The sequence below is a fragment of the Xyrauchen texanus genome, chromosome 3 (assembly GCF_025860055.1).
Source record: "Xyrauchen texanus isolate HMW12.3.18 chromosome 3, RBS_HiC_50CHRs, whole genome shotgun sequence".
NCBI classification, from domain to species: domain Eukaryota; kingdom Metazoa; phylum Chordata; class Actinopteri; order Cypriniformes; family Catostomidae; genus Xyrauchen; species Xyrauchen texanus.
Window position 1 is genome coordinate 18,517,944 of NC_068278.1, and position 14,181 is coordinate 18,532,124.

At 38.0% G+C, this 14,181-nt stretch overlaps 1 protein-coding gene across 1 annotated transcript in view; it reads left to right on the top strand.

Moving 5' to 3' along the window:
• kcnt1b (potassium sodium-activated channel subfamily T member 1b) overlaps positions 1 to 14,181 on the top strand; it is a 112,132-nt gene that overhangs the window by 35,753 nt on the left and 62,198 nt on the right. Inside the window, exons 4-5 of the mRNA XM_052112730.1 lie at positions 8,975 to 9,054; positions 9,382 to 9,487. Of these exons, the coding sequence (XP_051968690.1) occupies positions 8,975 to 9,054; positions 9,382 to 9,487 (186 nt within the window). The remainder of the gene's footprint in view (positions 1 to 8,974; positions 9,055 to 9,381; positions 9,488 to 14,181) is intronic.

Here is a 14,181-nt window from a genome sequence, read left to right on the forward strand (position 1 = left end):
CAATAAGACAACAACGATTATGGTTGTGCAACAAACTTACTCACAAAGTCACTGTAAAGAAGATGAACAAATGGTTTTACAAAGATAAAGTTTAGCATTAGTTTGACAAACAGGGCGTTGTAACAAAAACACAATAAAGCATTTCATTTTGTTTTAGCTGTATTTTAAACACAAAAGTGTTTTACATTTCTAAACTATTAACGAAGAGGAGAAAATATCTTTCTAAAACAATACGTAAATGATGTGTTGCAAATCATTCACATATTGAAATAGGAATTTTTTTTTAAAAAAAATTAGATTAACAAACAGAGTTTGTTATGATCCTGTCACTCTGTCAGTCTGGGTTTTTGTCTGACAGAACCGTGGCATTATCGTCCCATGTCTTTCTTGTGTTGTGTTGTCTTTGTGTGAGCGCACAGTTTCAGTAGGATTCCCTGCCATGCGCTCTTCGGCCTGTCTTTTTTCAGGTCTGGAGTATGGTGTCTGGATCCTGACTTCCTGTCTGGTTCGGTTTCGTTTGGTGACAGGATCAAGAAACTCGTGCTCCATGTCTGTCTGTTATTGATGTGGGTGCATTGCGCTTATGTCATTTTGGCAGCAAGCACTCACGTCAATAGTTTATTTCTGTCTCTCGCAAACGAGTGCGCCTCGTGTTGCACTGACGTTGTGTTGCATGCCCGGGTCGTGAGCTGTCTTCATTTTGTGCTGAAGTTCGATCACTTCGGTCTAAGGTGTCGGGTGTGTGTGTGGCCGAACTCTCACACAGGTGTCCTGTCTTGTTTTTGCCGCCTGTTGCGTGCATCGCGCGCCGTTTAACTCGCAATGTACGCTCAGGTTTCGCTTAGTGTGAGAATGCGTGGGATCGCTTTGATTGCTCTTGTTTGTCGGTTGGCATGAGCATATATTGCCTCATTGTCTTGGCGATGTGCACTCATGCCATTCGAGTGTTTTGTTGTCTTGTGAGAGCACGTGGCTTTGTTTTGTTTCTGTATCCCCGTGTCTCTCTGTCTTACATCATACACTGCCTCCTTGTTTGCTCATTATTAATTTATTAGTCACACACACCCTGTCTTGTTAACCTGTTGATTTCTCTCCCTATTTTTGTCTCCTTGTGTTTGCTGTCAAGTGGGAGTTCATCTTGTTTGTTCAGTCAGTGTTGGTCTCATGTTCCAGTCTGGTTTCCCATCAGTCTGGTTTCCCATCAGTCTGGTTTCCCATCCCTGTGTGGACCGGTCAGTCCTGGTCCCTGTTTCATCTGCCCCAACCCCTCTTCAGTTAGCTCTGCCCTGGACTTGTTTGTTTTCCTCCTTGTGGGAGTTTTTGTTTGTTTTTTTATTTTAGTTTTGTATATAAATAAATTCCTTTATTTTTCACTGTGCATTTGGGTCCTGAGTCTCATCATTTTCTGCATTTGTGACATGGATTATGCTACATAGTTATGCTACTAAAACGCAATAATAAATTTAATGTAATTTTAGGTATAGCAAAATACACAAATTGTCTTATTAGCAAAAAGAAGAAAATGTGTTTTTAAACAATAGGTATTATGTTGCAAAGCACATCACTTACGTGGGTTTACAAAGATAAACTTTAGCATTAGTTTAACAAACAGGGTCTTACAAAAATAAGTAAAGGATGTGCTGCAAACTAACTCACATATTTACTTGAAATATGAACAAATGGGTTAACCAAGATATCATTTTGCATTTGTTTAACAGACAATTAAAAAGCATTTCATGTCATTTTAGATGTAGCTTTAACACAAATCGTCTTAAATTTTAACTTTTAGCAAAATGTGTTTTTAAACTATAGATATTAGGTTGTGAAGCATATCAATAAGTTTAGCATTCCAGGTTTGTGTAACTGCAACACAATATTTCATTTTATGCATAAGATGATGTGATGGGTTTACTGGTCTTTTATGATTTAATTTCACTGAAAACATAGTGACAACCAAAAGGAAGAGAAAAGTGCTTAGAAAAGTATTTAAATGTATTAAAACATTTAAACTATAACAGATTTGCAACATATTTAACAAAAAGACTAAAATAGGTCTCTAGAAAGTCTTTTTATGTTTGTAAAACTTGTAAAAACTGAGAGTTGAATAATCAAATATCTCCAAAAAAAACTTCATGTGAAATGGTCACTGTGTCTGTTGGACCCTATTTGTTTGCAATATACAATCTCCTTGAAGCCTGTGATATGCATACTGTACATATGCATATGTACAGTATGCCATAGACTACAATATTGTATAAAATGTATGTGGTATATGGTTCAAATGAGTCTTCTGTAAGTCTACAAGTAGCTGTAAGTCTACAAGTAGCCATTCTGTGTTAATAACTTACTACACTCATAACAGAGCAAAACCTAAGCATCTTAAGTACCCAGGGAATAGTTTGAACTGTATTGTGCAATTATATCATCACCTTAGAGAGGCAAATTATCCATGAATCTCAGTTTCTGCACTTGCTCCAAATGAACCTCATTTTCAGCACTTGCTCCACACAGCAACATGAATGTCCCTGTCCTAACTTTATAAATTTTTCCCTTGGAATGCCCTATAATGTAAGCTGACATGAGTGCACATAGACTCTTCAAAATTTGTGCTCAATGCACTAAAAATAGAGCTAACACAGGATCTGTTGGTTGGAGAGATAGCTTACGTGGGTGGGATGAAGGTATATATGGGTGCTGCTTAAATCAAAGAATAAAGATTTAAATGACTACCATCTCAGCTATTATTGACCAGCTCTGTTGTTCCATGTTGGCACGAAGATTTGGTGCTTTTGATTTCCCTGCAATTATCATTTCAGTCCTTTCTAAATGCGATAAGCCATTTCACAGTCAAGCAGAGCAATTATTTCGGGCACAGTGAAGGCTTGCAGACATGACATTTTGACTATATGTGTGTGTGACTGTGTGCATTTGTTTCCAAGTAAATCTGTGCTTATCTATAAGCATATCCACATATCCATAAACATTTTGTAAGTGAAATTCAGTCTGGCACTATTTCACAAAACTGGGTTACAGTTTGGGTCTGCCAAATAACTTGCACAGTTTGCTGTACTTTTAAAATTTTATGACTGTATACTTTTTCATTGGCAAAGTATTACAGAGCCATGAGCTCTGTAAACATCTACTGTATATGTGTCACCACTGCCTGTGTTAAAGGCATCACCATGGAGACAGGTCAAAGGAAGCGGGAATCAATAGCTGTTGTCTAGTATCTCTCTCTTGCTCTCTGATACAGTTGAAGTCAGAAGTTTCCATACACTTAGATTTAAGTCATTAAAACAAATTTTTTTAACCACTCCACAAATTTCATATTAGCAAACTTTAGTTTTGGCAAGTCGATTAGGGCATCTACTTTGTGCACGATAAAAGTAATTTTTCCAACAATTGTTCACAGACAGATTGTTTCACTTTAAATTAACTATCACAATTCCATTGCGATAGAAGTTTACATAAACTAAGTTAACTGTGCCTTTAAACAGCTAGGAAAATTGAAGAAAATTATGTCAAACCTTTAGACAATTAGCCAATTAGCTTCTGATAGGAGGTGTGCTGAATTGGAGGTGTACCTCTGGATGTATTTTAAGGCCTACCTTCAAATTCAGTGCCTTTTTTGCGTGACATCATGGGAAAACTCTCCTGTTCATTTGTACAAACAATACCATGCAAGTATAAACACCAAAGGACCACGCTGCCATCATACCCCTCAGGAAGGAGACGCATTCTGTCTCCTAGAGATAAACTTAATTTGGAGCAAAAAAAATGCAAATCAATCCCAGAACAACAGGAAGACAAGTATCTATATCCACAGTAAAACGAGTCCTATTACAACATAACCTGAAATGCTGCTCAGCAAGGAAGAAGCCACTGCTCCAAAACCACCATAAAAAGCCAGACTACAGTTTGCAAGTGTTTATTGAAACAAAAATGTACTGTTTGGCCATAATGACCATTGTTATGTTTTGAGGAAAAGGAGTGATGTTTGCAAGCTGAAGAACACCATCCCAACTGTGAAGCATGGGGGTGGCCGCATCATGTTGTGGGGTACTTTGCTGCAGGAGGGACTAGTGCACTTCACAAAATAGATGGCATCATGAGGAAGGAAAATGATGTGGATATATTGAAGCAACATCTCAAGACAAACCAGGAAGTTAAAGCTTGGTCACAAATGAGTCTTCCAAATGGACAATGAGCCCAAGCATACCTTCAAAGTGGCAGGTGAAATGGCTTAAGTACATAAAAATGGCCTGGGGCATCACAAATAGCCACTCATACACCAGTGATTTGAGTTTTTAAGGGAAATTGAAAGTGTTACTGTCAAAATCTTGCATTATTCATGTTTTATGCTCTAATATGCCTATAACTTTGAGACTGAACTGGGAATTAGTGGAATAATTAGGTGCAATGGCTGAATTTATCCATCCATATTCTATAGCCACTTGTCCTATGGAGGGTCACAGGTAGTGCTGGAGCCTATCTCAGCTGTTTCAGGCAGAAGGCAGTGAAACACCCTGGACAGGTGGCCAGTCCATCACAGAGCTAACACAGACATCCACACTCTCACTCACATCTATGGGCAATTTAGAATTTCCAGTTTACTTAACCCTCAAGTTTTTTGTGTGGGAAAACCAGAGCACCCAGAGGAAACAAACACAAAAATGGGAAGAACATGCAAACATTGTGTTCAGACAATAATTATTTTTGTTTATTTATTTGCATTAGAGATGTGCTTCATTGTCATGGAAATAAAATAACAATGCAAACTATCATCTCAGTTACTAAGAGACGTTTTTTCGATGAGAAAGGAACGGGGACAGAGGGTGCCCTTGAGTGGCGCTCTGGCCTCAGAAACCAATCGTTGAGCCACAAGGGTTCGGCGGGGGGAGCGGAGGGTTCCACTCCAGCCCGACGCTCGCGGCTGCCAGGGCAAGCATGGCCGCCAGGGGTTTCCCAATGGAGAAGCTCCCATTGAAGTCCCCAGATGCCCCCAGTGCTAACTGATCCCGCCTCATACCCATAGGTAGAAGAACCGAGCCGGGGAGCCACTGTGGTGGCATTCCCTCTTATGAAGTAAAGCCGTGACCACAACTTAGCCGTGGTCATATTCTCACAAGGAGGACATGAACCATCCACGAACGCAGTCTCCGCATGGGAAGCACCCAGACAAGTGAGACAGCGATCACGGCCATCAGAAGTGGAGAGATAACAACCGCAACCAGGAATAACACACAAACGAAAAGTCATCTTGAAAAATCAGCTCTTTTACTGTTGAAGCGCCCAGGGGTGATTCTCTACACAACACCAGTGTGAGGGGGAGATAACAGCTGTAATATGCCATGGAATCCAACAGCTCATAAGAGCGAGAGATGAAAATGGCTTGGCAGAGTGGTTTCAGCTCAGTGAAATACAACTGCTCGGCTCCGAAGAAGAAATCTGAATGAGTGGCTGCATTTTCCCTCCTTTTATTTTATATATCTTGTTCTAAGGTTAACTATGACCCAGATATTTATTTGAGAGATTCACCCAATTTTACTATTACTATTATTTATTTTATTGTATCTTTTGTTACAGATGTGCATTCTGCACCAACATAATTAATAATTGTGCAGCATTTTTTGAGTGGATACACTGCAGATTTAGTTTTGTGATGCTACTCTTTGTGTTATGTGCTTTTAATAATTTTAAATCTGCGGTATATTTGAGCATTAATGGATGTTGACGCAATGCGTCTATGGGGAAATTAGAAATTAAGAAAGTGTAGATTTACCAGGAGTGGTGCTTAGTAAAAGATTCATACACAGATGAAAGAAGTTGAGTTCTACTGATAGTTGATGTGAACTGTTGCAACATGATCACACTGACCATTGCTAATGTTCCCTGTCAGATGTCTGGATATATTTGAAACACTTTCTTGCATCTAAAGATGGATCTGGAGATTGAAAGACATTATTAATCACAGTTTCAGCTGCTTGAAGATTTACAAGCTTCTCATAAACACAAAAGTTTTTTTCCCAAAGAAATTTGGTGTGAACATGTTTTAGATCATTTACAAGTGAAGGACTATTACACGTGTTCAACAAAGATTATAGGTGCTAGATAAAGACATTTTTGAGGTTGACATCCATTTTAAGAATGCTGTTGTCATAAAAGGAGTGCACTATGGGATTGAATTGCTGTGTGTGTGTTTGTGCAATGCAAAGATAATTTTGAAACATCACCTATAAAATACTATACATTTATTATACATACAGTGGCCCTAAAAATATTTGGATATTTAGCCTCACTTTAAATGTATGAATGTCATGCTACTAGATAAAATATCAAAGCAAGTGGTGTGAACTTAAAGAAATATTGCATAGATTTCAAGTAAAACATTTCATACAAATTTGTTTAGTTTTAAATAAAAAAACAATAGATAGGACACTTTGTCAAACTTGTAGTTGCTTATGGTTGATGTGATTAAAAACACATGTGGTAACTCTAGGACACCAACTGTATGTGAATTTGAGAGTAACTGATCTCCTACATCCACTAAAATGATGTTCGGACATATTCACAAAAATAAAGTGAATTCACAAATAAAAAGAATAAGATTTATAAAGAAATGTTAGGAGTTTCACAAAAATAAAGTGAATTCACAAATAAATAAAATGAGATTTACAAATAGATTGTACATATTATACTGTCCGGTGCATTTGAGGATTGCTACATGCATTTGTCAATTTTGAAACAAATCTAGCATCAAGATGTGCACACAAATCTAAAAATAGGTGGACTCTACCCATTGTCTCTTCAAGCCAATCAGATAACGGCCACATTACCCTGACTAATCGTAGCACATTCTGTCTTCAACCAATCACGCTTCGTTTTACTATCAGGGTGGGACTAGAGTCACGGAGCTCTCATGAGCATGGAATCGAGCACATACAGATAACTCCAAGGCCACAAACTTTTAAAAAAATGGACATCATCAGAGGACTACTGTCTTAAGGTTCTTATCATTTTCTTTCAGTTATGAACATGTGTAGTGTCTTGCTGGGCAGCTGAAAATTGCCCATTTATAGTGTCCTGATCATTCACTTTATAGCTAACATGGCTGACCGTATGAGTCTGCTATTTTAATTTAACCAAGTTTCTTGACTGAAATGTGTCGTCAAAACCTTTACTCTTAATGTTACATGGCAGATCCAAACATACACACTACTAGACACTACAAAAGATCAATAGTACAGATAGTCTCTTTATAAAACATTAATCATATTAGATGATCTTGGGAGCACAAATCATAAATCAGTGCCCTAAATTACACAGTGTACAAGATCTGCTATGGCATTAATTTGATTTTAAATTATGTTAATGTATTTAATAAAAGAAGTAATATTAAGGTAGTATTTATTAGAATTTAGCATTTTGTGTGAATGTTGTAGGAGGTATTATTACAGGGTCCCTTTCTAAAATACAGCATCATGTTCTGAAAGTGATAATTGACTCATTAGTTATTGCCATCTTTTTCAGATGTCTCCCCTGTGTAATTTTTTGAAATTAAAGTTCAATAAAAAATTGAAAAAAAAAAAAATTAAAGTTCAATAAAAAAAAAAAAAAAACGTAACATTGTTTTTGGGTTGACTTACCGTACTTAAAAATGAAAATTCTCATTTACTCACCCTCAGGTTTTTTTTTAAACCTGTACTATTTAGTTTCTTCGATAGAATATGAGAATACACTGTAAAATGTAGATCCTCGCTACTGAGGCTGAAACGAAAGCGAGGCTGTCAGTCCCTATCATAGGAACTGACAGCCTCCTTTTGAGTTCCTCCCACAGAAGAAAGTCAGTCGTTTGGGTTTGGAACAACATAAATATGAGTATAAATGATGACACATCACATATGACAAATTATATTTTGTCATTTAGTTGACAAATAATTTATTGAGTTCTATCAATGTATTTTGAGGTTAGTAGGTAGTGTGTCTGTTTTTTTGTTTTGTTTTTTATACTTTAAAGCAAGTCTGTTGGCTAAAAGGTATTATTTTTCATTTTAATTTGGTTACAAATTACAGGTTGTCATGCATGTAATTACAAAAGACAATAAATATGAGTACATGTGTTTACATACAAACACTGGAATTGAACATTACAGCTGGAGTGCTTGCATTTTGCTTGATTTTGTTGTACATGAACATCGTCATTGCCACATCATGGTGTAGTATCTTGTCTGGGACGGATACCCCTAGTCATGGTAAGAGCATTCTGCACAAGTGATTGGAAAAAATAACAGTTACACATTAAAAACAAGTCCATTACTGTATAGAAAAGAACATGTTACACAAACTAGATTGGGCCATGGAGTTTTGTGATGTCTTACCACCAGTAGCACAAAAGTCCCACAACTTTTTCCATCTTTTTGTGATGTGGACTAGAGCAGAGAGCACCAGTTCACCAGTATCATCACAGATCTTTTTATATTATTATTATTATTATTATAATTGTCCTCCTGTATCTCACAGCCCATATACCTCCCGAGTAAATAAGTGAAACACGCATTGTTTTACAGGGTTAACGTAATACTTTTTTGTGAGTAATGGTGGACTGGTCTGAAACTCCTTATATTTATTTGTGGATCTCATTCAATTTATTTGTGAACCAACTTTCAATTTGTGAATCTCTTTCCATTTGTGTATTAATATGAAAGCAATTCCATCTCCATATTGGGATCAGTTGATTAAAAGTAATTACAAAAACAGCTACAGTAAGTGCAGTTAGTTCTGAGAAAAAATCTAGCATCATTTGTATGCAGATGCCACTTGGTTGATATTTTTTTATTTAATGAAATCCATAGATTTTGAAGTATGACTTAAGTGTCTAAATACTTTTTGGGGGCACTGTCCCATACCACTACTATTTATTAACAATACATTTCAAGATTTGTTATTAAACATTCTTTTTATTTATTTCTTCTAGGGTGCAGGTGGAATTTTATGTAAATGAAAATACATTTAAGGAGAGGTTGAAGCTCTTCTTCATCAAAAACCAAAGGTCAAGTAAGTAAAAGCATTTGACCCTCTTTACAATTTACAATCACTGATGGTCCCGCAAAGAAAAATCCATTAACACAAATATAAACAATAGTCAACATTTGTATATATTTCAATTTCACTATATGTGTACATTTAAAAGACTTCCATATCTTTGTTGTTTGCATCTTCCATCACATGCTAAATCACAACAAGGTTGAATTTGCTGCTTGTTTGTGGCTATTTATGATGGCTTTTTGCTGGCTTGCTAGAACAGAATTGTCTATTTTTTTCCTGGTGGGTTTTATGTGTAACTTTGGTATGACCTCCCTTTCATAATTTACTGTATTGTAGGTCTCAGAATACGCCTCTTCAACCTCTCCTTGAAGTTGTTAACATGCCTCCTTTATATAATCAGAGTCTCGTTGGATGACCCGACAAACCAGGTTGAATGTGTACGGTAAGTAAACGTGATGTAATCAATTAATCAATCAATCAATCAATCTATCTATCTACTAAAATTGGGAATAATGAAAGTTTAATTTATCCTTATGCTATAATTATAACAGGACTGCATTATTAACATCTATAGGCCAATACCCTTTTAGCAATCAACACATCCTTGTACTAAATAAAGTATCCAAAGTTTGTTTCATACAACATGTTACACAGTGCAAAAACAGTTAATTAATGCACAGATAAATAGAAATTCTTAGCATACATTTTTTGTGAACAGTTGTTTTATTGAATAATAAATGATATACAAAAAGTAAGTGCATATAAGATTATTTCATAACCCATGTATGTCTGCACATTATGTGCTTAGGATTCCAACAATTACTGTAACAAGTTCAGTAGTTCGTATGTTAATGTAATCTTGTGTTGAAGTGGTAAGTGTCTTTGGCTTGCTGTCGCTATACTGGAGGGCTCACAGCTCGAGACATGACTCGAGTCATGATTACCCCCCAAAAAGGCGTTAAGGTAAAAGATCGGTACCATGGCTATGGCAGGAAGTAGATAGGACACCAAGCCAACAACAATTATATTTGGTAATTGGCTTGGCGGATTCTTCTGAATTATTCTTCCCCATACCAAAAGCTGTATAGAGGGAGCGCTTTACAAGTATGTTTGAAAGTGAGTTATTGTATGATGGCTGGTCTAGAGGGGCTACACTGCGATTCAACGGGAGACCTTCACTCATCATGGAAGTGGATGGGGTCACAGCATTCGCACAGGGATTGTGAGAACAAGAGTTGGCTCGCACTGTGTTCAAAAGGGATACTGCTCTAACGAGAGAATGGTTTAGCTCATGGTATTTGAATGGTTAAGCACAGCATGCATTCGAACAAGGTCCGATCTGTGTCTGTAACAGAAAGCCCATCAATTGCCTTGGAGGGGAGAGCCCGTGATACGAGGACATGGATGAGCATGGATGATCGAGGGGGCTATGCTGCAATTCGAATGGGATTCCTTCACTAAGCATATACATGGATGGGCTCACAGCATTAGAATGGGGAATGTGAGAGAGTTGGCTCACGCTGCGTTTGAACTGGAGGGCTCAAGTGGCGATTCGAATGGGTAAGCCCAGAATGCATGGGAACGTGGGTCCACTCTGCACCCGAACAGAAAAGCCCACTAAGCGCTTCGAAGGGGAGTGCCCGCTATACGTGTGAACATGGGTGGGTTCATGCAACATTCGAATGGGAGGACTCTGGGCACTTGTGAAATAATTTGCATAGTGAGGATGTCTTCAAATATAATGCCAGGACACAGTTTTTCTTGGTTGTTGGCAGATAGGATGTACCAAGCTTCTTGGAGAATTCACTACAGTTCTTCTATCTATTTGTCTCAATTGTCTCTTCATGTAATCCCAGACTGACTGATGTTAAGTGGGTGGCTCTGTGGTGGCAATACCATCTGTTCTTCTATTGTAATCTTTTATATTAAGCAAAAGTTATGTTTGGGAGTCTATATTGTATTTTTCCTATTGACACACTAAAATTGAAGATATAAATAACCATCTTAAGACAAATATTTTTGTGAAACATCTTAAGTGCCTAAAACTTTTGCACAGTACTGTATACACATATACACGTACATATAAGTACGCACACCTGAGCACATATGTGCATGTACACATATGCATGCATGCATATTGGATGTATCAAGATGATGGCAGGTGGTGACAGGAGAGATAGAGACAGGTGATGCTGATAGGGGGATTAGCTGATTAGTGATTTATGAGCTTTCCTGATGTGGAAACTATTGGATCTGGTGTAGCTGTGATATGCATCTGAGGACCAGCAACAGAGAGATTGAATTTGTTGTTTGGCCGGGATACCAGATTGGAGGAGGACTGATTTGAGGAGCTTTTGGAACCAGAATCTTGAAACTGTTTATCGTCAGTGAAGAGCGGATAAAAGAGGGGAATTAGGTTGGTAAGGTTGGATGGGGTGGACAAGTTGAAAATGAAATCAAATGCCCCTTTTAACTTAATCTGTTTGCTTGTTTAATGAAGAGTCTGATGTTTAGTTTAACTATAATTTGCAGGTCTGAGAAGGTGGGATGAATGTTGGGATCAAACTGTGTATTTACATATTGATAAGCCGAATGTCTAGGATAAACATAACGTCAAACGTGCAAGCTGTGTTTATTGAATGGTAATCAAGACGGAGGGTAGTTAGTCATTTGTTAAGATATCATTGGTTAGAGGCATTCCGGTGCCCGATCGTATAATGTTCAGAAACAATTTGGGGTTATTGATTGATAGCATTTGGTGGTATCTGGTTAAATGTCTTCGAGTTTAGGAAAAGAATGAAATGGTGAAATGGATATTATGCTGCAGTAGAACCATCATTAAGATATATATATATATATATATATATATATATATATATATAATCCCCAAATTGGGTGTAGGAAACACCAAATCGAGGGCTGACAGATGTGCTAGATTGTGGTAAACTGCATTGGAACAGCTTTTGGAGACAGAATCGTGCGAGGGCCTGCTCTGGGTGGAAAGTTTGGAAAAGGACCTTAAAGCAATAGGGGGCTGTAATATTGATATTTGCATCTAACCAGCCAGTTTATGGGGGCAGCCTTACGTAAGGGCCCGATCCAGGTGGAAGGTTTAGATTAAAGAACCTGTTTACGACCGTAGGGAGTTGTACCATAGGTATACAGTCAGATCAGCTGGCTTGCAGAGGTAGCCTCACTCAATAGACTACCAATAGATGGGGAAATATGGTGCTTTGAGAAGAACAGCAGGAGATGGTGATCGCCATCTCCTCTATTGCTCACTGCAGCTGCTGAGAAGTGAAGACAAAGGGCTTCAGTAGAAGCATGGTAAAACGCTGCTGCGGATGTAGAGTAAGTGGGTCTCCTGCAAGAGCAGATTTAAAGAGTGCCAAGTGGATTGAGTATTTGGGGGCATTGTAAAGGGACTTCTGTGTGAGCGCTCAGTGTTTCTATTGCTGTAGATGCACATCTATAAATTTATGGAACTTAAGAATTGAAAGTGCCTGTGGAGAAAATATTAATAACTGTGTACACACATTTGGCATGGGTGGGGCACTGTTGCTGCTGTATCGAGTAAGGCACAAATTACTTTATTATATTTATCAACACCTGTAAGGGAAAGATTAGTTTGTACATAACTGCAGGAGGAGCAAATGGTTAGTTAGGTATACTTAAATATAACATCCGAGGTTGTTACCCATCGCACCAACCACCAGAGTGAGCTCTCTCCCGAATACTGATCATCACCCATTTCTTCACTGCTCATTTCTTGTTTACCATATGTATATATAGCCATGCCTTTCCATTTTTCTTTGCAAAGTATTGCCAGCTAACCTCTGTTAAGAAATGCAGAGGATTTCTACACCAGTGTAGAATATATTTCTCTAACCAACCTGAGTAATTTAGTCAAGAATCTAAGAAATGTGCATTCATGATGTCTCTGCTTACTGGAAAAGCTCTCGACTGGGCCGCGGCTATTTGGTAGAGAGACCCGCAATTTCAGACATCCTTCAAATACTTTGCTCAACAGATTCTTGAGGTGTTTGAATATCCAGCTGGAGGTAAGGATGTTTCTGTTCAGCCGCTTCACTTACACCAAGGCCAGCACTCTGCAGCTGATTATGTCATTCAATTCCGAACACTAGCAGCACAAAGTGGGTGGAACTATGTCACATTAAAGACTATATTCAGAGAAGGGCTTAATCACGAAATCCAAGCTGAGCTTGCATGTAAGGGTGAGGAATCCAATTTTTCTCAATTCATCACCATGGCTATCAAGACGGTTTTCTACAAAATTACCCATGCTCTAATTTTGCCCAATCTCACAAACTACTATAGTCTATTATAGTTCTTCATATACTCATGTTTCTACTGAAGAACGCCACCATCGCTTAAGAGAGAGTTTGTGTTTTTACTGTGGTGAAACCGATCATGAAAAAGTTTCATGTCCTCACAAAACCATAACACTCATGCTTCAAGATTAAAAATGAGTACCAAGAACTTTTCATCTCCACTTCATCATAGTTTTTCTCTACATGCAGAAATCTCTTTTGATGTTAACTGCAAATGTATTACAGCGCAAGTGGATTCAGGGGCTGCAGTTCATTTGATTCACCAAGACCTGGTTATAGAACTCAACATACCCACTATACCATGTACCCCTGCCATTAACATCACTGCTGTTGATAATAAACCCATCGGCACTGAAATAACTCACCAAACTGTACCTGTTACTCTGCAAATTGGACTATTTCACACAGAAATCATCTCTCTCTATGTGATTAACTCCCCAAACACACCATCATCCTGGATCACCCCTGGTTTACTGTTCATCATCCCTCCATCTTATAGAACCAGAATGAGCTCACACAATGATCACATTACTTGCTGTTTGAACTGTCTTCATGTCACTGTATCAATGCCATGTCTAACCACCAGCATTGAAAGCCCTGATGTACAAACATAAGCCAAAATCCCTGATGAATGAGTTCACAAGTATTTAACAAAGAGAAAGCAACCCAATTGCCTCCTCATCATCCCTGGGACTGCACCATTGAACTGCTACCCAATGCAGCACCTCCTAGAAATAAGGTTTATCCACTGTCACAAACCCCTAGCCATGGAGATTTATATTGA